The following is a 26,107-nucleotide window of genomic DNA, read 5'->3' on the forward strand; positions in this document are numbered from 1 at the left end:
ACATATTGAGGACTGTGAGAGTGTACATGCAGCCTGGGTAAAATTAGGATTAATACATAAACCAAGAATTCGGGCACATATCATGCACTTTAAGAAGGAATTCTATCATTTAAAAATGAAAGACAATGAAAATATGTACTCATATGTATTGTGGTATCGGATTTTCCGTATCCGCTTGGGCCTGCTTCGAGCGCAGGCCTAGAAGAGATAGCACGTGCGGACAGACCTGCGTTAGGATAAACACTTGGCGCCGATCTGCTCGCTAGGTGTCGTGGAAGGCACAAGTATCCCTTTACAGGGGGTCTTGCGAGACGACCGAGCGTGAAAATGCATGAGGATGAAAGGGAATACATGTGGTTCAGAGAAAGTGAAGAGTCTTTGGAAAAGATAAACGATTAGGATGGCCGAACGTGACCGCATGTATGAAGTGAGAGAGACTGAGGATTAGAATGAAAGAGAATGAATGTGCGTGGCTATATAAAGTGCGAGAGGTACATTTTGGAAACAATATGTCACAGTATGTCGTAGTATGACAGAGTATGTCCACAGTATGTCGTAGTATGACAGAGTATGTCCACAGTATGTCACAGTATGTCACAGTATGTCACAGTATGTCACAGTATGTCACAGTATGTCACAGTATGTCACAGTATGTCACAGTATGTCACAGTATGTCTGGAGAGTATGTCGCGGAAGGTATGAGTAAAAAGACGTAATAAGACGAGACAGTTGAAAAGACGCATTAAGACGAAAGACCAGTAAAAGACATAAGCGACAAAGACGATAAAGACGTGTGCCGAGGGCATCAAGACGATAGGCTTAGTCTTATACGCGGTTGATCTACCTTTAGTGAAAAGCGAAACTAATCACCAACATCACGTCTAATTCTAATAACACTGTAACTTATAATATACTTAAATATACATTGATACACCGTACGAGTACAACAATTATTTGGGGGCTCGTACGAGGATCAATAACTCAGCACACTCGTCCAGTGATTCGAAGAAGAAAACAACAGTATCAAGAAGTTAAATTGCAGCGAATAATTTAAGAGAGGCTGGTACCGAAGCTAAAAATGAAAATCTTGCATATGCTCTATTAGTTAGACTACCTAATAGCCATGAAAATTTAAATATGACTTTAGCAAATCTACCTAATGATAAGTTTCATTTAGCAGAAATAATATGAGTATTGTTAGCAGAATATGATCATAGACGTATCAGACAAGAGGAAGATACTAACATACATAGAGAGACATTGCACACCACCAGATGATTAGGCAAACGACATCTAAATCAAGAAATGAGCAGAGAAAAACTAAAGCAAATTGTGTGCTATAAATGCAACAAAATTGGCCATTTTGCTTCTGCATGCAGCTCTACACATAATTTGAAGACCAATAAAAGAAATGTTAGACAAAGTATATATAATGCAAACCAATCAAAACCGAGAATAGATGGTGCATTTCTACTATCCATGAACAATATAAATCTGGATGATACATTGATTTTGGGCAGTGGCTGCACGTATCATGTGACCTATTATTAATGATTTATTAATGGTTTTACTGAAATGTTCAAACAGTTAAATACAGAGATGGTCAGTACCACAGCTGATCCACAAAAACGTAGTGGTTCGATGCTGCAAGCCAAAGGGATAGGTACTGTAATATTGAATATGCATGTTGGGAAATCTATAAAAAGAGTAAGATTGGATAATGTGTACTATGTGCCTGATATTAGGAAGAATCTCTGCCGGTTGCACAGATAGAAAAGAAAGGACATGAATTGATAATCAAAGCTGGCATAATAGGGATAAGAACATAAGCACAAAAGAAGTGCTTAAATCATAGAAGTAATGATCTTTATGTTGGAAGCAAATGTTGATACAAGTGGATACACTGTACCAGAATCACATGTAGTAGAAACAAACGAGGAGAGGTTATGGCACCAGAGATTTTTCCATATTAATAATGATGCAATAAGAAAGACATTTCAGCTAAAAAGGGTGACTGTATACGAATGTATACATATACATATACAAATACTGATGTAAAGAATAGTGTATGCGATGCATGTTGTAAAAAGAAAGTTGTAAAAATGACATGTAAACCAATAACAAGTTTACAGTCAAAGAATGTATGTGAACTGATATATTCAGATTTATGCGGACCAATGCTGACGACTTCAATTGGCGAAAGTAAGTACTTTATTACATTTGCTGATAATTTTTTACGCAGATTAGATACAAAATGTATGAAGTCAAAAGATCAAGTTAAACAATGCATTTAAGAATATATAGCCATGATTGAACGACAAACAAGTGAAAACGTAAAAAGATTTAGAAGTAATAGTAGTCTTAAATTTTATAATAAAGACTTCAACAAACTTGGAATAAAACATGAGAGGAGCAACTTAGAGTCACCTCAAATGAATAGTATGGCTGAAAGTGCAAATAGAACACTATTGGATTTAGCAAGATCCAATGCTGTTCTGCTAAGTTGCCACCAAAATTCTGGGCAAAAACAATTAATACAGCGACCTACGTGAAAAATAGGCTATCTATTACAAAAATAGAAGACAAGACTCCAATGAAAGTCTGGACAGGAAAATTGTAGTATATTCCAATAGATGAAAATCCAGCAAATATCCTAACGAAAGCATTGAAACTTGTAAAACATGATAAATGCGTAGAAATAAAAAGATTAAGATGCGATGTTAATTACATTTATTAAGATATCGCGAAAGTGGAAGATATGATTGGTTTTCGCGACATCTATTGGTCAGCGTGTGGGATTTCTTTTGTTTTACGGTATTTCTATAGACGTTCTTTTGTTAACATATGCAAAGACTCTCGTTTGCGATATGCTTTTTTTTTTATTTTGTAAAATACCAGAGTGCAGTAAATCATTTTAATTTGTTCAATAAATCATCATCCAACTTAAAGCAAGGAACCTTTTTTGTTAAACATCAAAATAAATGTTCTGACATACGAGACAGAAGTAGGCGACCCACAGGATAATGTTTTGGGCCTTTTCTTGTATACAATATACACATCAGATATTTCAACCACAAGTGAAACCGATACAGTTACATTTGCAGACGATACAGTTATATTTATTATTCGCTCACAATAACCCAATAGCAGCAATAGTTATCTTACAAAATATTGCAAAATTAGAAAAATGGCTATACTGATGGAGAATAAAAGTAAACACGGACAAGGGTTTACCCTAAAGAAAGGTACTATTCCTGATATAAAACTTAATAATACCCCTGTATCACAAATCAAATCTGTTAAATACCTGGGATTACGTTTGGACTTAAAATTCTACGTAGAACGGAAAAAACATGTATTGACTTACGACCTATCTGGACCTACGGCATCGAGATGTGGAGTATGGCTGCCAAAAGTCACATTGCTAAACTTAAGGCATTGCAATCTATAATTCTTGAACAGTAATCATAACTTTATGGTATGTTCCAAATTACGAAATTCGGAAGCACTTCAAAGTTAAAACAGTTATCGACAAAATCATCAGTCGTTGCGTCAAATATAAAAAAAGAACAGACAATCACTCCAACGACTTAGCAAACAAAGCTATATGAAACTAGTCTGCCTCGCAGAGTGTATAGAAAGTATGTAAAGGATCTTTTATCCTAACAACATTGAGTCTCAAAAGATGTTCTCCACAGGGGTAACATCTACGTGTTAATTAACCACACTAGATACTACAATTCTTTAGAAGTGATTCGTGTAACGTATAAATGAAAATACAGTATTGTCTCGTTATAAGTCGTCATTCGTGTTTCTTTGGAAGTACTCTTTTCATCCCCTTCACTGTTTTTGTAATTGCCACGACGAGTGTGACAGACTTCGACTGAACGAGAGGACATATGACGGCGGCAAACTATAAAGTTTGCTCGAGTCTTTGGCGACTTCGATTAGTAATCTTACATTGTGACGATCTTTAAATTTTGTTAACCAGTCCCCATTGGGATTAAATGAAGACGATATCCCAATTTCATTTTCTATTTCCAATGTTTTCTCTTGTAATGAGAAGCCGGTTTTCCAAATCTTTAAAACTGCATGTCCTTCTTCTTTTTAATTTTAACTCGCAGACTTCTTTAACTGTATACTTTCTTAGCTATTCTTTGATACTGTTCAAAGCATCAAAGATGCTGTTTTGTTAGGGGATAGTTTCTCGCGCTGCGTTCAACTCATTAAGAATGTCAATCTTCTTTTATACCGTTAATGAGGTTCTCTTCCGGCCCCTAATAATTTAACAATAATCTAACTATAATAAAACACGCAATTGCAATAATAATTGTGATAGTACAATATTACATTTTTTTAAAAATGTAAATAACCTTTTTCTTAAAAAAACGATATTTATTTTTCTGTATCCTTATACAATCGAAGACATTGAAACTCGAGGGGCTCTTTATGGTTTACCGCCGTTTAAATGCAAAATACAGGACTGATTCTTTATAAGTCGTGCCTGTCTTTTAAATGGACAACCTATAATGAGACGATACTGGAGTTTAAATATGGTCTAATTTAGTCTCAATTTTGTCGGGAGAACCTCAAGAATCCATTAAATAATATTCTCATGAAGATAGAATGAGAAATATAAAAGATATTAATTTGTATTAGTTTTGTCATGCTGATACGCGTGCAGCATTACTTTCAAGCTCGACGATCGAACGCTTGTAATACGAGCCGTCTTTATCATTGTGCTCATTCGAGGTGTATTATCGTTTACTTTTCTCATCAGATGTTTATTCCGGTCTCAGCTTGAAGTATAAAAGGTCGATTCCAGGAAACTATTCCAGTGTTAGTTTTATTGAGAGTTTTATCGGTTCAATTCTGACCCAAACGTGCACACTGTTACTTGCTTACTGTTTGCGTTTGTTTCGCAGTTATGTTATGTAGATAATCTTATATGTAACAATATACAAGCTTTCTCTGATTCTCATTGCAACTACTGAGCTAATTTTTTATATTATAATTCTATTAAATTATATAAATAATTTTTTGTCCGAATGAATATTATTATAACACCCAGAATTTGTACTCGTTTTTATGTCAGTTCAACTCTATGTGCTACATGTTGGTGAAAAGCAATCTCATTATTTTCATACTGACTTCTTGTTTTCCAATATTATTTGCAATTAATTTTCTTTCTAGTTCTTCTGAAAATTCTTTTCTCTTTGATTTCAACCAATATCATTATTCCTGTACAGTATCTTTTATGTTTCATATAGCAAAAGCGTTATATGCTGCTATATCAGCATAATTGAGAAAAAGGGGAAAGAAATTTAAAAAGTATTTAAAATAAAATATTGGCTGGAACATACATTTAAAGACCGTGCAAAGAAAAAACTAAAGACAATTCTATTCTTATTCCGAATGTATTCTACAAATGATCAAGCTAAAACGCAAATTAAAAGACATTTGGCAAAAGCAAGAAATACAATTAAACAAAAAGAGGGTAAATGCAGTCACTAAGAAAGTGAAGCAACTAATTCAAATCCATCGCAACGAAGAATTCCATATTTGAACATCTAAATTTTCATATAACAAAAATATGAACTGTTTATTTTGAAAAACTACTAAAAGTCTAAAAAAAAAGAAAAAAGAACAGTCAGCTGTTTACCAGTCACAAAGAAAGCATATTCCAATGGAGCAAGAAGCATTTTTGAAAAGATCATAGTTTTCAGTGAGCATCTACAAAACATTTAAACCTAACGTTGCAAACACCAAACTCAAAATAACAAAATTCCCACCGTTGACCTAATTAATGGAAAACATTTTCAAAGAATTTTCATCTAAAGCAGTAAGAACATTTAATATAATCTTCAGTGCTGTTCTAAGAATAGTAACACAAGTTGTAATGTTACTTAAATTTAAAAAGGTCCCCATCTGCCATTATCCTACAAATTAATTTCACTATTTTTCATTATATTCAAATTATTAGAAAAAATAATTTTAGTTAGAATAAAGCAAATTAATATTAAAGCAAACCTAATTCTGTCCCATAAATTTGACCTTGGGAAGAAGTATGCTATTATACAACATATCTACAGATTAACGAACAAAATCGTTCTAGAATTTAAATATAAGAAACTCTATACAAAATTTTCCTGCATCTTACTATCAGCTTCTAAAATCATACCTTGAAGGTAGAATATTTTTTGTTAAAATTTAAAATTCCATCTCGGATATTTATAACATTGAAATAGAAGTTTGGCAAGACTTATCTTATAATACGTCTTTTCTCTAAAAGGTTTTGAATTTAACCGCTAGAGATTACCAATATTTGACGACTGGAGGTGGTGGACAAGCAGCTACCGCAGTTCTCTTTACGAATGAGGCTCTGCATGCTGTTTAGTCTCCAACTATTGTCATCAATTGTAAGAGATAGGGATAGTTTAGAGAGAGACTGTTGAAAATAAAATACATTTCAACGTACTTATGTACAAAAATTAAACTCTTAGGAGAAATATTATGTGGTTGAACTATGCATCGAAGAGGTTCTGGGAATGCACGAAGTGTTTACTTCACGCTATAGATAAGAATTAGGGGACCCAGGCAGACTGCGTCTTATACCCTCTTCTACTAGGTTGTAGAACCTATTATAATTGACTTCTGTCTCTCGCTGCGTAAAGTTCTAATGAGAACGATATACCTTCCCGAGAAATAAAGTTATAGTAAAACTATAAAGTACTCTATAGTCATTTCATTAAACCCATAACTCCCAACAGAGATCAACTCCATGTCGTCAGCAACTTTGTATCAAGATGATGGAGGTAGGGTAGGAGAAGTTGTCTAAACTGTGTAATTTAATTTATACTAGTCTGAATTAGCGATTCGAGCTAGTGATCAACAATCATGAGGTCGGGCCACCATGCCGTGTTAAAAAAAATCCAGCCATCGCTATCCGAGGATTAAAAATGAATACATCTATTGGGATAACATGTGACAAGTCTGGAACTTGTTTTTCCTATGTATCACAAAAACTTTAACAATTCTTTTCAGTCTAATCCAAATGCAACCAAATTCACATGGATGCGCATGGTTGAACAGATATTTAAATTTATGGAAAACACCTGTCAGAAAGTACTTAACATACTGTCGAATTTTTGACAGGTATTACTGGGCATCGATAAAAAAATGTGACATACAATCTTAGAAGACAAATGTAACTTTCCTATGTTTAATATTTTTCGTCGCACAATAATATGTTTTTATAATGTAATCCTAAAAATGGGAAAACTATTTCAAATGTAAAATTATGCCACATCTACAATATTACTTATCTGAGCAGTCCTCACCGATTCTTCCTATTTGACATAAGATATTTTGCATTATCAACAAGTTTGTTGTTTCTTTTTATTTATTTACTTGTTTATTTGATTTTAGTAAGCGTCTTTCAAATAATATTAAAAGTAAACGTAAGATAGAGTAAGAAAAAGAAGAAAAAAAACAGTAAACGTCATCATTAACGATGCAAAGTTCAGTATACTGTGATCGAAGATATCACCAAATAATGAAAGCTTCTTGTTATTTACCGATAATAGTGTACGTGATATGTATGTATATTAATATTCTGTATATACTCGGATATTAGAGCAACTTGTAAAAGAAAACAGAAAATCTTTCAATTAATTCAAATGCCGATACCGTGAATGCAGACCTTAAACAATATAAGTGAAAAGTGCAATTTTCATAATCCTACTCCACACAGAGAAACTGATTAGCCTGACTCGATATTTTTATGACTATTAACTCGTCCGAATCCATTCTCTTTTTTTTTGTTTTTGAAAAAAAATTTTGTCATCGCTCTGCTACAATCAGTATTCACATATTTCCTATTCATATAAAGCATATATTGTTTATCCACGCGTTATTTTTATGGATTCGCGAATCCGTACTAATAAGCAATTTAGCGATTGTAAGAAGTAGAAAGAAAATAGAGTTGGGTAAAGTAATTTTGTAAACAATAAAACAATTATCTGGCGCGCGCACACACGCACACACACATACACATCTCTCAGAATTAATTTATGTAAGTAACTGCTAATTTTTTACAGAATATTTACCCATCTCCATATGAAATCTATAACTCAATTCGCAAGTGCAGAATTAATCCTTTCGAGAAGGGGTTTGCCACGAAATGTTACTCAGTGATCAAAAGCATAACAGTTTCAGAATTCTGTTTTTTAATATAGCATGATGGCAGACAAATAAATTTCGATAACTTAAACGAGACAATATTTAACTAGTAAATACACATATTTTCTTTGTATATAAAGATAAATGGTCATCGCTAGAGGCGATACCTGATCGAATAGGAAAGCTTTGAAGGGGACTACAGTCGACGTTTGCTGGTATAGGTGTGTTTGACCGTTGCCGACTGTATCAATTGCCCATTCCGAAAGGATTAGAGACTGAACGCAGAAAAAACTACCACCCTTATTTTTAGTAGGCGCTGTTTCATGCTGATCGTAGTCAAGTATGCAAAAAAAAAAAAAAGAAATTGAACATAAAGAAATGTAATGAAACACAGTATATTCAACAAACAATTGTTAATGTAATCGTGCAAGTAACATTTACTCCATAAAGAACGATCAAGATACAGTGATCCGATATTGCATTAGGAAGGAAAGAGTCGTTTGGTGTATGTCTCGGCCCGTCAAGGCGAACCCATCATCCAATTTACCTGTACCTTCCTGACATTTTGGGGTTTCGACTCCATTTCTAATGCCTTCGATGTCAGTTCTCGTTGATGTAACGCAACCGTTTGCTGTTTTCGTCGTGGTAGACATGCTGCGCCACAAAATCTCGTTCTCTTGACGATCGAGCATGCTTACCTGCTCCTTAGACCTGTGCAAGACCGTTTCACCGGTGCTAGGATCGAAAGAACCATCTACCACCGTTGTGATGATCGTTCCTGAATCGGCAGTGGGAAATATGTACATCTCATTTCCGATCTCTTTACCGGCTTTTAACGCTTTCGCTGATATTTTCGAGCTCTTTATTATCAAGGCAGTCGATCTAACCACCTTCGGACTTTTTTCGAGAGCGTTTATGCATTGCCTGACGACGTAATCGATGTCACGACCAGCTAATTCCTCCGAGCCTATTACTATTTTTTGACTGTACAATAGTTGCGGTCGGTTCAGCGTGCTTTTTGGAAATTTCAGTCTAACTTTCGCACGATTTGTGGTGGTGTTGGAAGTGGTGGTAGTGGTGGACGTGGTGGCGGTGGCGGTGTTGTGGGTAGCATTCACATGCGTATCTTTTTCGTCTACGGCTAAATGAACAGAAAGAAAAGGAAAAGACAAATCAACGACCTAAGAAGCCAAAAAAGCGGCAGTCCTAAACAATTGTTTTCTATAGATATGTCGGAACCTTGTCAATAGATAAATTAGTTTTCTAGTTGGATTTTATATGGGGATCCTTTGATCATTTATTAGAAAAATAATGTAACGATGGTGGTTGAATTGAATTTATTAAAATTACTTAATTACTCTTAATTGCTTTTTAAAAGATACGTTACACTTAGTGGTGCATTTCAGAATGCTTTTTTTTACTCTTCATGATTTTGACAGGGAATAAAAGTTAGTTATTTTTCCTATTTTTAATACTACACTATTTGTAAAATCTGTAAATTTTTACAGATTTTCTGGTAATTTCTTGGAAACAGTTTTTACAGGAAATCTGTAAAGATCTACAAATTTTACAGTATAACTAACCGTTATTTATTGATTATAGTCTTCCAAATTTGAAAAAGTGTCCTTGAAGAATACGAATGTAATGGTTATGCCAATTGTAATACTTCCTGAAAAACCTAGCACCAATAATTATTTTTCAAGAAATAATTTATGCGTCATTAAATATCTGACCAATAAGTTGTTCATCATAACAGTTATGTAAACAAAATTCAGTATGTTAAAAATTCCAATATCATAAAGAAATGTATTGAATTTAGAAAACAATTACACAATCGGTTTTTGCAAAAATGATGAAAGTTTTAACAGTATAATCTGAAAGTGACACCGAAATTACATTAACGAAAAAAAATGAATCATTATGTACAAACTCAAACATCGTTCAGTGTCGTTTTTTTACAAGTTGTTTTTACAGGTATTATCTTCTCATACTCTGTTACACATTATTTCTTTCTGAGTTCAGAGTTATTTCAAAAAATTAACGAAGTTGAAAAAAGGAATATTTTAAGGAAAATGTGTAAAATATATACGGTTTGCTTAGAAAAACTAACAAATGAATCTATAATAATTACAATATAATAAGTATTACCAAGTATTATTCGACGAGAATCTGATAAACAATATATCAAATTAACACAAATTGATCTAAAATTCATATCAATACATGTATAAATTGATAATGTTCAAAACATAAGAATATAGCTCTGCTGCCTCGTATAAAGAGTTAACCTATATTGTAAGTTTCGTTATTTTAATATTATTAGTAAATTACATTAACATTGCCTTTTACATGGAGTTAGTAAATTTTAAATACGATAAAAAACGTTTCATTACCATTGGAGAAATCAATAAGTTGCTTAAGAATTTGAATTAACAAATAATGATTGAAATCTCATTAAAGAAAAATATAGTTTAATTACGTTTGATAAATTCTGAACAAGGACGAGATAAAAATATATGAACACCAGGCGCAGATTTGACATAAAAATAAAAGGTGATATTATGTAATACTTATTAAATACTGAAATCATGAAAATACAGCAAGATATAATGACTGGCGATAAAAACAAGTTAATGTTTAATGTTGATACTTTTGTAACAAATTATCGTTTATTGATACAAGAGAATATTTTCAACATTAGATGATTTGTATAAATTTTGTATAATAACTGAATTTCTAGAACACTCGTTATCTGCTAGTAATACTTGTCATATCGGAATTTGATATTTATAAATGTTCACAAAGATTTAGATGTATATTTTTACATAATTGCATTGAACATGATAACAACAGATCACGTTTTTCAGCAGCATTATAGTAAAATATTTGAATATTTTACAAATTTTCCGTTTCTCACTTAATTGTAAGTTATTAATTAATTATTAAGCGTTTAACACGTTTTTACAGAATTTTACAAGCCAAGTGTATATAACAAAAAGCGAAAAATTGTTTTGTTATTTATGTACTACAAATTATTCATGCAATACTCATAATTTAAAACATTGCCAAAATTGAACTTGTACATGCAATTAAATCAAATCTATGACACTATAGATTAGTTATTGAATTATTATTTTACTATCTAAGTATCCACCTGTTTCATTTGAAGAAGTAAATATACATGACGGTCTTTTGGAATTCTGGTAACATAATGGCTATGAGCTATAATATTTTAGTAAGAAAGTAAGTTTTTAGTCAGTCCCGTTTTCATTGAATATACAAATAATACTTATACATGCATGTATAAGTGCATCGTATTGTGACACATGATTTTTCCACTAAATTGAAATAAGGAATAAGTATGTACATACATATATACAATATAATACACAGTCTGGTAAATCTAGACACACCAATCTAAAAGGGGAGAAAAAGTTAAAGTAAATTAAGAGTGTATGCTGCTGTCGAATGGTTTGATTTGCAAAAGAAAATCAACAAAATATTAATACAAATAATGAAAGAAACAGTTTCTTTAAACTTTAACCCTCAGCTGGTATGGCAAAATTATAGTGAAAATATAGTTATACTTAAATTATGGTGAAAATATAGTTATACTTAAAAATCTATCCTTCGCACTTCACGCAACTGTAAAACAATCGAATTGACAAGAGAACCCACTTTGTCTCTTTCCGATTGTAACATGGTTTTGCAGGAAAGTAGAGTATAAGTTATTATAAATGTTCGATAATTTTAGAGATATAAATAATTGAAGTTCTACATACCTTGAGTTATGTTCATATTAACCTATTACCGAGATCGTTTTAATGCAAATGTGAAGTCGAGTAATTATTCGTTAAACATTACCGTAAGATGGTGAAAAATTCACGAAAACCTGTATTTGAAATAGAAGATAACATACTCTTGTAGAATATTAGATAATGTTTGTTAGATGGTAAAATAATTATATATATCGTTACAATTATCGAGTGTTTACACGTAATACATTACACATTGCAACGGAGACTTGTTTTTTAACATCCTGCAAAAATGCACTAAATTCGGAGGGGAACAAATTGAGTCCTTTTCTTGTGAGTGTTACGAGAAACTGTGACAGTTTAATTGCAATCCTTATATTGTAAACTGTCTTATAGTTGACCTATGACTTGTGCATGCAAATGACCAGTGGCTATTTGCATTCTAAATATTCCTGTAGTAAATGTCTTTGTTCTATTTGCAATATTTAGAGATAATTCTATAAATATTTTTCGCTTTGATTTGATGAAAAACTTACACAGAAATAAGTTGATTCTTATTTCAACGAATGATTAGTAAACTGTCATCATTTTCGAGAATTATGAATGTCTATAAGTTGCAATTTCTGCAAATTTACTAAAAAAAATAAAAAGGGAAACGATGCGTTATTTATCCAAAAAGTAAAGACAAGTAAAGGAACATTATCTATTTGCCAAATTAGTGATTGGTCCACATGCAATAGCTGTCTTCTAACAATATGTAATAGCTGATCAAAAATAATTTCAAAACACATTACGGCTGCATGATTATTAAAATGAAGCGATAATGTTCAATGAAATATTTGATGCAATATTGTAAAAGTTTGTTTAATAAATAATAGACTTAAGAAAAATCCAAATCATTCAATTAATTTTAAAATTCTTGAGAATTTCTTGAGAAATTTAATAACCATTTATTTCCATTTCTGAAGAAATAACACTATTACTCAAAGAACTTAAATTAAATTTAAAAAACGATTATAAGTCTTATTTCCAGAAATAAATTTTTACTTAATTCAATGTGCATATTTTTAACGAATTACGTTCAACGTATAAACACATCTAACAAGCTACTTGCCGATGTATATATTGCAATTTATAATAAACGTTAATATACATATAATAAATTGTTCAATAAGTTTTGTCGTTCAATGTAGTACTGTTCAATAAGTTTTATCGAACGACAAAACTTATTGAGCAACCTAGTACTATATTGTTCAATAAGTTTTATCGAACGACAAAATTTATTGAACAACCTATCTGTATATATATTTATCTGTATCTATATATATAATTATAACGAATCTGCCACTTGCAATTTTTGTGGAAAACAGCTTTTATGCAAAGGATCGGTGACCGTAAGTCTTTGTAGGCATTTTAAAGACATTTATAATTTTAAAAAAGTGAAAGGTGATAAATGGACCAAACACTAGCAGTTCCAATTTTAAATTAATCAAACTATTTTGGTGTTCAGATAACAATGAAACAATTGATAAATTTATTACACGACCAACTTTATTGGAAATAATATCGACACTAGCAACTGTTCATAGCTTTTTATTTCATTAAATAACGATAAGTGAAATTATAAAACAAAGTATAACGTCTAGAGGATTTAATCTTCCTCTAGATAGTAATGAAATTAATAATGGCAGTAACAGTTTGGCTGTCGAACTGACAGAATGTATTTGATAATAACGAGTATTTATATATTATATAATACTCTTAATAATGACGAGCGTTTATCGTTAGTAAAAGTCTAAACCATGATAGTGATCGCCACTATCAGCACACATACTAGCCTTCATTGATTCGTATATAGACATACCATACACAACACGTCATCATCAACAAACCTATACACGGATGACACTCCCGATTCTAGGGAAGTAACTATCAATACTTGTGAAATCTATACCAAAAGCGAACCAAAATTTAAAACGTTTTACGCAAATATTACAAGGTACAAATACATACCGACAAAAGAACAAGCGATAATTTAAAAATCTGTCAACGGGATTAGCATTGGAAAATATGTTAAAGCCACTGGCAATATATGCAATAGGACCCAAATCCGTTAAATACATATGTCGGATTTCAGATGGAAGGATATGTATTGTATTTATCTAGACCATAAAGATACCGTTACAAAATCAACATCCACACTCAATTCAATCACCATTAACAACACAATTATGAAAATCAGCTCAAAGAATCATTCTGCCCAATATACACACAATATAATAGAGGGTCGATTATCCAAACGTCGATTATCCAAATGTCGATTATCCAAATTCCGATAATCCGAAATATTGATTATCTGAATATAGAATGAGTCACGTATATACATATCTTAGTTACTCAATTAACGATTTTTCTGTTATAGGACAGGTATTGTAGCTGTTTTAAAAGCCCGAGTTTAATATCCTGTCCGAATTTAGTGATAATGTCAACCAAATGGAAATTGATATGGAATTGGAAAATTTAACCCGTAATATACCAGGTTTCGAAGACTGCCCTAGCAACGATATTCAATAATGGATGAACATTGATAAAAATAATGTAGGTTTTACAATTATGAGCGGTAATGATATTGTTTCAGTTTTGCTTGAAACAAGTGGTAATAAAAATGTCAGAGTAAATGAAGATACAACGGGATGTAGTCCTAGACCAATACGCAGCGAAACTGAAAATGTATTAAGTATTACTATCAAGTATTGAGTATTGAGTATATTAGAATGGGCAAAATATCAAAATGAAGTAGATGACCTACAAATGTTTATGTTGGACACTTTGTTCACACTTTGACAGTATCTAAAATCGTCCAATTTTTGATATTGTATTTTCCTTATTATTAAGTATGTAAACCGTTCGAGCTAAAAAATGACTTAATTTCTAATCGATTTATGACTTAATTAAGAATTTGTTTCTTTCGGACCGAGTATTCGAAAAATTGATCATCGAAACAAATTTGTCTCTCATTTAAGTCGGATAATCGACGCTCTACTGTAATCCCAAATTTCATAATTGAAGACGAATGCGAAACAAAACGTAACATTAAACTCTGTTCCAAAGGAGGATGTTAAAAAAGATGCTCATTTTTGGCATCACTTAGAAATGAAAAATTCATGTAGGATATTTTAGAGCGTCTCCCATGGAATAAAAAATGCCCTTATCACTCTTTCAAGAAACGATGGAAAAGTTGTCAAAAATGCGTTCAAAGTTAATATCTTCAAAGCTAATATATTTTTGAGACATCAATTTTCGATAAAGGCAGCCTCGTTTCCTAATAACTGAAGCAAAGCCGTATTTTCGCATTTTTTTAGTGAAAGTAATGTAAAATAGTATTTAAAACATTCCCCATTATCTCAAATATTTGTACTAATTTACTTTTTTATTTTTTTATACGAACGATATCCATGAATAATATACAAAAATTGATAGATTGAAATATTATATACTTTTTGTATATTAAATAATTTTTTAAAAAAATATTCCTTATCTTCTAATATTGACATCATACCAGCTGAGGGTTATATACCTATGAGAGTCATATACACACATTTTTGTGATATTAAATTTATATTTATTACCGTATCCCTGCAAATAGATTCAATAAATATTGTCTTTTCGAAATATGTCCAACTTAAACTGGCAAAGAATTTAATACCTAATGGATAACCAAACTTTTTAGTTTTCAGTAATATCACTTTATAGAGTATGTGTAGATTTTTATGATTGACTATATGTACATATATATAGGTTTAAGAAGGATAACCATGGTACTGGGTCATCTTGTCAATTTATGTTTGAACTTGGTAATTTTTTTATAGTAACTTATATTAACTTTAATAAACAAATGGAATTTGTTAAATACATATTTTCATTCAAGAGTAACATACAAAAATTAATATTACACAATATTAATTTTATTTCAGAATCTTGTTGAAATTGACCAACCGTGTTTTGTGGTTATCAAATTTTTATTCGTTACAAACATCTCGAAGAAATAGTAATTATTTCTAGCTTTGTAGTCTACAATAATATCTCTATTGGTCGGTCGTAGATTTTGTAAAAATAATAATTTATCGTATAACAACATGGCTGTCATTTAAAAGTAAAGGTTTTTTCCGTTTCTTGCGCATACAATGAAAATAAATGATTGAATAACCAGTAATATTCGTATTGGCAATATTTTAAATCAATCGGACAAATGCGTTTTAATATAAATATGTTCAAACTTGCAGAATGGTGTGCTACAGCTACTTAATACACATTCGGGAATATTTTATAACTTTGTTATTTTTTTGAATTTCAATATAAAACTTCATAAATATATTTTTAAACTCTTCAGAAATGTTAATAAAAAAAAAAATGTTGATTTTTTTAACCTTGTACCATGATTAACCCGCTTAAATAATCGGCATTAAAAATCGATTAAAGATAGAAGGTGACGAAGGAAATAAAACTTTAATCGTAAAATATTACTAAAAGCGATTGACTAAAGCTAAAGTCAGTTTTTACTATTATATTTCTAAAATCTGATATATCATTGCAGATATTTAATGTGTGCTTATTTCATTATTGAGTATATTCTTAAAAGGTATGTACACTATCGTCCATAAGTCTTAGGACACCTGTTAAATATAAAATTATCTCGTTTAGAAATAATGATAAGAATAAATTCAAATAAATATTATCTTGCTTTATATCTTACACGATAAATAAATCATATATTCAATAATACGTTAGAAACTTCACTAGAAAGTATAAATGTATAAACAGTGAAGTATTTTTATTTATGTATTTTCGAAAATTCTTTTACTAATTTTGCTAGTCTGGCTATTAATTCGTTAATTTCTGTTGTAATATTATTCCACTTTTCTTCTAACTCTCTTCAAAGGTCAGTTTTCAATTCTGGAAAGATATCTTATACTCTTCTCATTAAGCAAATTGTCCTAGAACTTACAGGTAATAAATCGTTTATAAATGTCAAAGTATCGAGAACAAAAAGTTAACAAAAATTCAATTCTTTTATCAACTGCCCAATTTTCTTATATCATCTTACTTTTTCGAATATAATAAAATACTGAATTATGTAGCAACGTGAATGAATTAGCGGTACGAGAAATATTAGTAAGTATTAGATTCTTGCATAATAAATGTCGTTTTTAGATTGCATACTTTGAGTGGTCATGATTCAGCTGAAAATGAAGATTTTTTATAGAAACGGAAACCGTCCGGAACAATACATTTTTGCCAACGAGATACAAGCTCGTTTCTCCATGTTAAATACTTCGAAATTCGGGTTCTTGCAACCAATAAATTTCTTAGAGGAGTGTTTAACCCTTCAGCGATCGGAATTGCGGAACGAAAACTATTCTACAAGGCTTGGCGTGAATAGCTCGCCTTAAAAATAATGTAGTGTGCGATAGATTTCAAAGCATCTATATACAATTCAACGTCACACTTTTTATAGCGGTACTACCTTGATCAAAAAGTTCTAGGACTGTCCCCCGTGTGTCGCTGTCAATCACCCGATTGTTTCTTTTTTTTTTTGTTAGGTTACCATATCTGTCATTAACACTTCCTTCCAATTTCAGCATCATAGCTTGATATTTGTAAAAGTTACGTTGTACTGAGCACATCTCCTTTGTTCGTGTCTTCGATTTTGAAAATGGCATCATTTGAGCATCAACGAGTTTGCATTCCAAGGCCGAATCCGACCTAACATTTATTAAACGTATCATCACTGGAGATGAGACGTGGATTTATGAGTATGACACACAATCCAGACATCAAGCGAGTGAATGGCGTGCACCGGAAGAGCCGAGACCGAAAAAACCACGTCGTTTTCAGTCAAGAAAGAAGGCGATGCTCACGGTTTTCATGGATTACAATGGTGTTGTGCATCAAGAATTCTTGCCAGAAAAACAGACAGTCAACAAAGAATATTATTTGGGCGTTTTGAGACGTTTGCGCGAAGCAATTCGTCAAAAAAGGCCAGATTTGTGGGCAAACAACTCGTGGATTTTGCACCACGATAACGCACCGGCGCACAATGCGATCCTTATCCGCGAGTTTTTGACGAAAAACAACACGAACACTATCCAGCAGCCTTCAAATTCACCAGATCTGGCTCCCTGCGACTTTTTTCTGTTCAACCGAATTAAAAAACCGCTTCGCGGAACGCGTTACAGTACCCGAGAGGAGGTCATGACAAAATCGAAGACGGCTCTGATGGACATACCGAAAATTGAGTACCAGCGGTGTTTCGAGGATTGGATCAAGCGCTGGCGCAAGTGCATTGCAGTCAATGGGGACTACTTTGAAGGGGACCATATCGATTTGGACGAATAAATTTGTATTTTTGATTTTATGAATAAAGTCCTAAAACTTTTTGATCAAGGTAGTATCTTAAGGTGTTTTGCCCTTTTTTGTACAAACTGTGCAACATCTTCGCGAATTTGATATTTTTCCCTTTGGTGTAATTTTTGGAACAGAATGTCTTTCCGTTAAACAAGATATTATATCGGCGTGAATTGTTGTTCCTTCCCTGGTACTTAAATTACGAAACTCAAGGAATATTTCTTCTATTAGCATGATTCTAAATTATAATTAGTTTATAGATACTTCTGTACCATTGCGATAAATAACGGAACTGTTCATACCGCATTCGGTTATCTTTCGAATAATTTTAACAAAATGTTATATTTTATCTATTATTGTGAATACATTACACTAGGTCGTTCAATAAGTTTTGTCGTTTTTTCCATTGTAAAAAAATACTATGACACTTCAACTTCGAACAACTGTAAATATACGAACGAGTCGACAGATCTACATGAAACTTCACACATGTTCAACACAGTACCATTTTCAGAAAAATAAAACCACGAACCTAATAGTTCCATTTCTTATCGAACGACGAAACTTATCGAGCAACCTATTACATATAGATTCTCCAGTGGTCGAAACAGTTCCTATTACGAACTTGCTGTTTACATAAACAAAGAAACACAAGGCGTGATCTGTTACCTAGATCTTTATCCGATACGGAGGTGGTCGCTGAAGGGTTAATAGCTCTATGATTTCTTATGGTCTTATCCTCAAGAAAATGATCAAATTTACAAGAACTATAATTCGTGAAATTTTTTATTGTTGTATAGTACCATTTTTCATTGCACATTGTAACAAGCTGCAAGAAAGAATTATTTCTTTCTTATGAAACAGCACTATTCAGTGCAGAGTGTGTTCTCACACGCCTCTTTGACCTTTTAAATAATTCTTCCTCCTTCAATATGCCTATGTTGTCAAAAAAACTGCGCCACGCTACAATAAACAAAACTAAAAGGCAACCATGGAAGGATATCGACTCCATCGTAAAGAAGTTCACAAATGTTACGTACAAGGCATACGTTAGGTGGGAGTGGAAGAACTCCAAAGGTTTTGTGAGATTTGACTTGGATAATGTTAATGGAAAAGTACTACCGCAGAAATGATACAATGGTAATGACTTTCCAATTGCACTGAGCTGACAAATGATAACTAATAAGTAAACATCAAGCGGTATTGGAAATTTGTATACTATTATTCAGGTTTTCAACGCTATGTAAGCCTTTGAAACATCGTTGTCTAAGGTATTAACCTAACCATGACTTCCAATTTTTGAAATTTTTATCTACATATTGAAACTGATACTTGGTTGAATGTGACGTTGATTCTTCTGCGTGATTTAATATAATTAAATTTATTCTCATGTCGCAATTACTTTCGAATACCGCTCTTCAAGAGTATTAAAATGAATACCGTTTCAAAATAATTGTCAACGGATTTGAAATTACATAGTACGACGTTTATCGAAACAAATAATACGGAAACAAGAACAATTATTGCAATTCATAACAGTTTCGAAGATAGTTGAAACAAGGCATACCAAAAAATCGATATTTATTATGCAACAACTTGATATATAAGTAAAACATTTTGAATTTCTCATTCTTTCAAGAAAGTATTTAAAGTATTTAAAGTATTTCTGCACTACAGTTATTTCACACGAATGTTTACTTACGTTCTTTATTACCTCATAAAGTAACTACAATATACAGGCTATGTCACCTAACGTTATTACTTTGAAAATTGTAGTTTCATTCACATTCTCCAAAAGTATATTAAAAAGTGATTTTTTTAATTTCGGGGGAATGGGGTGGCAAGTATTATGACTGACATAGGTGTTATTTTTCTCAAGATTATATTTTTCAATTATTAAAAGTCATCGATGTTTTATTTAAAATAGGACACCGAGTTAAATTTAACAACTTACAGTAATATAACTTTCAAATGACCTTGGATATAGAAATTTATAATTACAACAACTGAATCATTTCTGATCCAAAATATTCAGTTCGGAACACATTCCGAAAACAAATGTTTGTATCCAAGGTAATATGAAAATCACACAAGTTCTTCAATTTCTCTCGATATCAGTTACAATACCGCACACAAAAATATGTAATCGCTTGAATAATAAAAAATCGATGTTTTCCAAATGTCGAGAAATATGTCTTTAAAAAACTGACCAGCCAATCATAATAATACCTCCACCGATCAAATCAAACAGTTGCTCCTTCAGATAGCTTCTTGGTAGCTTTTTTTTAAAAAAAAAAGAGATATTTGGTATGATAACATTAGGTTTTGAACACCGTATATAAACTTCATGTTATCGTAGATCATGCGTTTCGATTCAGAATAAAAGAATAAAATATTCGATATGCAAACAAATCACACGAGACGATAAAATAAACAAAACTAACCGTTGTTTCTCCTGCCATGAATTTCTTGGTCCTCCGATACGGTCTCCAGAAGTGGCAAAGTATTATCAGGACAGTAAGGTGAACTGAATGGAACTCCTGAAGTGCCCTCTGACATTCCAGTACCATCTAAACCTGCGCTATGACAGCTCCGTGGCAGACTGGAATATCCTGTAATTTGAATATTTAAATAATTCGTCTACACCTCGTATCAATTATGTCGAAAAAAATTCATTAAAAGAAATTTATTTTGTAACAATCTTCCTTGCCATAACAATTTTTGTCGTTGTGATAATATAGAAATCTTTTGTCGTCGTATAGAAAATATAAGCATTGAGCGATAAGAAAGAAAAAGCGTGTGCCAGGTATGATCAGATACCTTGTTTAGGGAAATGCTGAACATCTGTCCTTTTATATTAAATACAGACAGATACCTAAAGGTCGTACACCTGCATGCTCAATCAAGATCCTACCTTATTGGTGGGATCTTGCCACCTTTTCCAGTATAATCATAAGACTATTTCCCTTCAAAAGTTAGTTGAACAACGATTTGTCCATATGTTTGGAAGAAATCTCTTTTTCACAAAGTAGCAATATTTTCTTGGCAAGTAAATAGAATACTCATTCAATAGACACAAACAGGTAAAGGGACGTAAAGACGTAAGCGACAAAGACGATAAAGACGCGTGCCGAGGGCATCAAGACGATAAGCTTAGTCTTATACGCGGTCGATCTACCTTTAGTGAAGAGCGAAACTAATCACCAACACCACGTTTAATACTAATAACACTGTAACTTATAATATTCTTAAATATACATCAATACACCGCACGAGTACGATTATTTGGGGGCTCGTACGGGGATCAATAACTCAGCGTACTCATCTAGTGATCCGAAGGAAACAACACTACTCTATCAAAAAAATGTCAAGCCCCGTCTGAGTTTTGCAAGAAAATATTTATGATGGAATATCGAGCAATGGAAAAAAGTAATTTCTTTCAACGAATCTAAAATCAATTGATTTTCATCGGATGGGCGTTGTCAGTGTTAGAAGAAGCAAGACGAACCTCTTTTACCGCGTCATGTGAAGCAAACAATTAAATTTGCTGGTGATCCATTTATGGTGTGGGGTTGGATTACCGCGTACGGTGTAGGTTCACTACACCAAATAGAAGGTATGGTGTATCAGTATACGTATAAGGATGTTTTAGAAAAAAAATTTAGACACAGTGTTTTAATTTTGTTTTAGAAACAATTAAAAATATGCCAGTAATACAGTGTGTGTTGTATTTCAACGTGACAAAGCTCCTGGGCACTGTGCAAAGAGCAGGAAGAATTGATTGCAAATTCAACCATTTCTGAAGTCCAGACATAAACCCAATTAAAAATGTCTGGACATAGATAAATATGAAGTTAGGAAATAAATATAGAGCTCCCCCAACAACAATAACTGATTTGTGGCAAGGAATATAGGAACAGTGGTATTCTATTACACCAGAGTGTTGCAAAAGTGTAGTATTAAGTATGCTTAAACGTATTCAGACAATTATCAAGATTAAAGGTTTATGGACGAAATATTAAGTGTATCTAAATCTGAAATGTTTACTCAAAATTAGTTGCAGTGCCACATTGACTGCACGAAAAAAAAAAAAAATAAAAATTGTACGAAGCGAAATAGTAATGATGTCACAAATGATAAATTTGTTCGAAAAGCCAAAAGATTGCAGATAATACTAAGTATTTTGTTTCTTTTGTATTCTACATGCAAATATTGAATAAAAAATGATTTTTATTAAAATGTCGTATGTGTGGTCAGTTTTGTTCCTTGCTGTGTAAGGGTTCCTTTTTAATATTTCCAAGGAAATATATTTGAATGTACGAATGTGGACAAGACTCATCTATGGTTCTTATGTTTGGATCGGTTTCTTTACCACGAGTCTCATATGATTTTGTAGGTTAACTTACTATATACTATTCGCGTTTAGCGGTTGCGACAGTACTATAATTTGCGTGGGCTGAAGGACGCGGTGTCATCAACGTGTGGTCACAGAGGAGGAGATATCGTGACCCATTTTACCCTCTCTTTCTTTGGGAATGTAAAACTTGGAGTCACGTTTACAACTCCACAATTTAACCTACGTTTACGTTTACTTTATAACTACACATGCTTGTTATAACCGCACAAGACATGGACTCTGCTCCTACAAGTTGAAACGGCACGGAGAAAAGAAGAATCGTCCACTCGTATCACTCGTGACACGACATTTACACTGTAATGAATGTAAAGCGCATCTCTGTCGTTGTATCTCGCTTTGTCCTATTTTGTTTTGTTCGTGTTCTCCGCACGTGCCGCCTTGTTTAAGCCCGCGGTCGAAACAGGCCCAAGCGGACTCGGAAAATCCGATACTACAATAGTTTTGACTATCTGATTAAAATACATTAAATTGAACTCAATATAGAGCATGTCGTTTTTTCAGAACTTCAAATAATAGTTTACACACTCTTGTACGAATTCTAATTATTTATGCAAAAACTTATGTTTAATTCTATTAAAAGAAGAAAGACCCCTGTCCCATTCTGAGGGTTTCAGGCTCGTGATTCATATTTCTTCAGCCTCCTTGCTTTGCAAATACATTCGTCTTCCTACATATGTTTAAATTAATAGTTTTTCTTAGAAAGTCACCACGAGAGATATTTTAAATTTTCGAAGGAACTCTATGAGTATTGAAAACATTTATCAAATACCCGTATGAAAATTTTATTCCTATCTACCAGTAAATATAATATTTATCAACTATCGAGCTGTTCAGATTCAATTATTCGATGAATTCTTAGGTATTTTTTTTGTTCTTGAAGCGGGAATATTTAAAAATATTAAATTAAATATTCTTAGGTTACTCAATCTAGTTATCACTAAATAGTGACGAAGTCTTGTACGATTCGGAATAGAAAGAAGTATACTAACTTATTTCAACAAGGTCTTGACTCGGAGTACTCGGGGTGGCTGGTACACTGCTGGCTTTTCTTCTAAGACACGAGGTTTGACATCGTTGCACAGATGGTTCATCTTTTTGAAGTGGACTCATTTCTTCTAAGACTTCTTTCTCCGTTCTTCCAGTGTACTTAAACTTCGTACCCCATGAGAATATGGATCCGCCGCTAACAACTGGTGCATCTGACGCTCTGGGTAATCTAAGGAAAGAAAATCAACATCAGTAATTGATGTGACTACAGTCGCGATAACTGAATATATTTGAAAGATTAGAACAAACGCGTAATTGAGCTAAACGTCTTCGTGAAAGAAGTCGTTCGAGAAAGAATATTTTATGTCAATCCTAAAACAAGATATTCTCTTCGATTAACTATTTATTTATATTTTAGTAGATAGAGAAAAATCATAAACTTTACGTAAACTAGTGTAATAATACAAATATTTTTGATTATTAGTTATCCGTAGGTAAACCACTCTTCCACAAATTAAAGCCCACATTGCACCAGCAGAAAATCCCTTACGCGTTTAGTAGATTGCTGCAGAAATAATGCATTATGAACTTTTGCCGACTAACCAAATAGTAATAGCAGCTTTACTTGCAACGTAGTCTGTTTCGATACAGAATATACTTGAAAGTATATACGTGAAAAGGCAATGATGTACCGGAACGGTATATTGTTACTTTAAGATGACATATGGTTGCAGGCGGTACAAGAATGATTAGACAACATTTTTAGTTACGAATGGAAACTTTGGTTTATTTGTCTAATCTACCAGATTTTTAAATTAAGTTATTGTTCGTTTTGTATTATAAGATGAATTAAAAAATTACTAACTCCGAAGTAAAGGCATGTCAGAAGTGAATTTCTAAAGCTTTTGGCAATTTAGAAAAGTTGTGACTGTTCTAAAAATGGCATCGATACTCGTATTTCCTATTGGACAATGACATTTAGAGGAAGATATTGTACACGGTTATAATTTTGTTGGTTCTCTCTTTTCATGTTAGTTTATTTTTACCCTAAACTCCAGATTAACACTTTCCGTCACATATTTGTTAGCACCCTGGATCACAGGAAATAAAGTTTCATCCAATGTGAATTGAAAATGATGGTTACGTGATAACAAATCGAATGTTAATCTTCTACCTTAACACATCGAGAATATGATCCAATACGTTGCGTATGTACAATATTGCACGCTTCCCTTTGTTCCAGATTTAAATGTATTATTGTCTTCGAATTAGAAATACAAACTTAAAGACAATTATCGAGACAATTTTCTTCTAATTACGGTATAACATTATAATACTGTCGTCACAGAAACGTACGCAATGATTATATATAGTCTTTCTTCGTTGAAAGCTGCTTCGACAAAATTGATGTGTACTGTATTATGTAAAAGGAATGTAATTCCCAAAAAGGTCATTTCTCGTTTCTTTTTTGCCAAAAATAACAGCGAAATGGAATGAGCGTCCTTTGCGTGCGCGATTGGTGTGCGTTTATGATATAATACAAAGCGGAGGAATTTACTCAAAAACAGATTTGTATATTTCGATATCCATTTAACACATTGGCTGCCACGTCACCCATATTCGGGTGACTTACAAAGGATCGTCATAGATAGTTGAAAAGATATTCCGCGTGATGTAATAAAACTATTGAATTGTGAAAAAAGTAATACGAAAATGGTTTGTTAAGAAAATTATTTAGAATGTAAAACTTGAAAGAATTCTATACAAAGTTGAGGTTGGTCAGGACAATTTGGACAATGAGTTGTTGTTTTCTTTAAATTGTCTCGAGCATTCGATCGGTCCGTTCGACGTCTTTTATTTCTATAACAAAGTTTGCACGTGCGTCTAATGGATCTTCCGGAATCATTTTTCCGAACGACGATATTATGCTGACTCCGTCGAAGACAAGCTTTTATTATATTTTCAGACAATCCTAATAGTTTTGTAGCTAATAATTCTCGAAATTGTCTAATATTTACAGTCATCCCTGTTGCAATTTTGTAAACCGTAAACACTTTTACAACTGAAATTCCCAGAAGTAGTTCAGTGTCAAGTTTTCGGTACCATTTGATTCCTTTTCTAATTGTGGTGGCATAAGAAATCATTTGGTCGGAGTAATCTATACCACACTTTCCTTTATTATACCCAAGAATGGTAAAAAGTGGTTTTAGTGTTGCAAAGGTCTGTTGGCTTGGAGAAACAACACGAATGCTATGATTTTTTTTTGTACTTGTATCACGATAGGAACGTGTTTCGTCGATAAAATTCTCACGTTTGGTGCAGCGGTACTCGTGACCTGACGAAGATTTCATTGGAAACGTGC

The 26,107-nt window shown here is 32.6% G+C and overlaps 1 protein-coding gene and 1 long non-coding RNA gene across 7 annotated transcripts in view; one reads left to right on the plus strand and one right to left on the minus strand.

The window, feature by feature from the left end:
• Nucleotides 1-26,107, minus strand: part of Frmd5 (FERM domain containing) — a 192,588-nt gene that overhangs the window by 17,841 nt on the left and 148,640 nt on the right. For 5 of the 6 annotated variants that reach the window (XR_012993246.1, XR_012993244.1, XR_012993242.1 and 2 more), the window contains 3 exons: nt 23,748-23,974; nt 20,786-20,953; nt 8,729-9,322 (listed from right to left, as the gene is read on the minus strand). Coding sequence is in view for 1 of the 6 variants with exons in the window: in XM_076319979.1 (XP_076176094.1) it covers nt 8,729-9,322; nt 20,786-20,953; nt 23,748-23,974 (989 nt within the window). In the remaining 5 variants the exon portion in view is untranslated. The remainder of the gene's footprint in view (nt 1-8,728; nt 9,323-20,785; nt 20,954-23,747; nt 23,975-26,107) is intronic. The other variant, XR_012993245.1, reaches the window with a different exon arrangement.
• Nucleotides 21,741-22,196, plus strand: LOC143151135 (uncharacterized). The gene is made up of 2 exons (XR_012993247.1): nt 21,741-21,957; nt 22,032-22,196. It is a non-coding gene; the product is annotated as an uncharacterized LOC143151135 (long non-coding RNA).

This window comes from Ptiloglossa arizonensis, chromosome 9, assembly GCF_051014685.1.
Source record: "Ptiloglossa arizonensis isolate GNS036 chromosome 9, iyPtiAriz1_principal, whole genome shotgun sequence".
Lineage (NCBI taxonomy): Eukaryota > Metazoa > Arthropoda > Insecta > Hymenoptera > Colletidae > Ptiloglossa > Ptiloglossa arizonensis.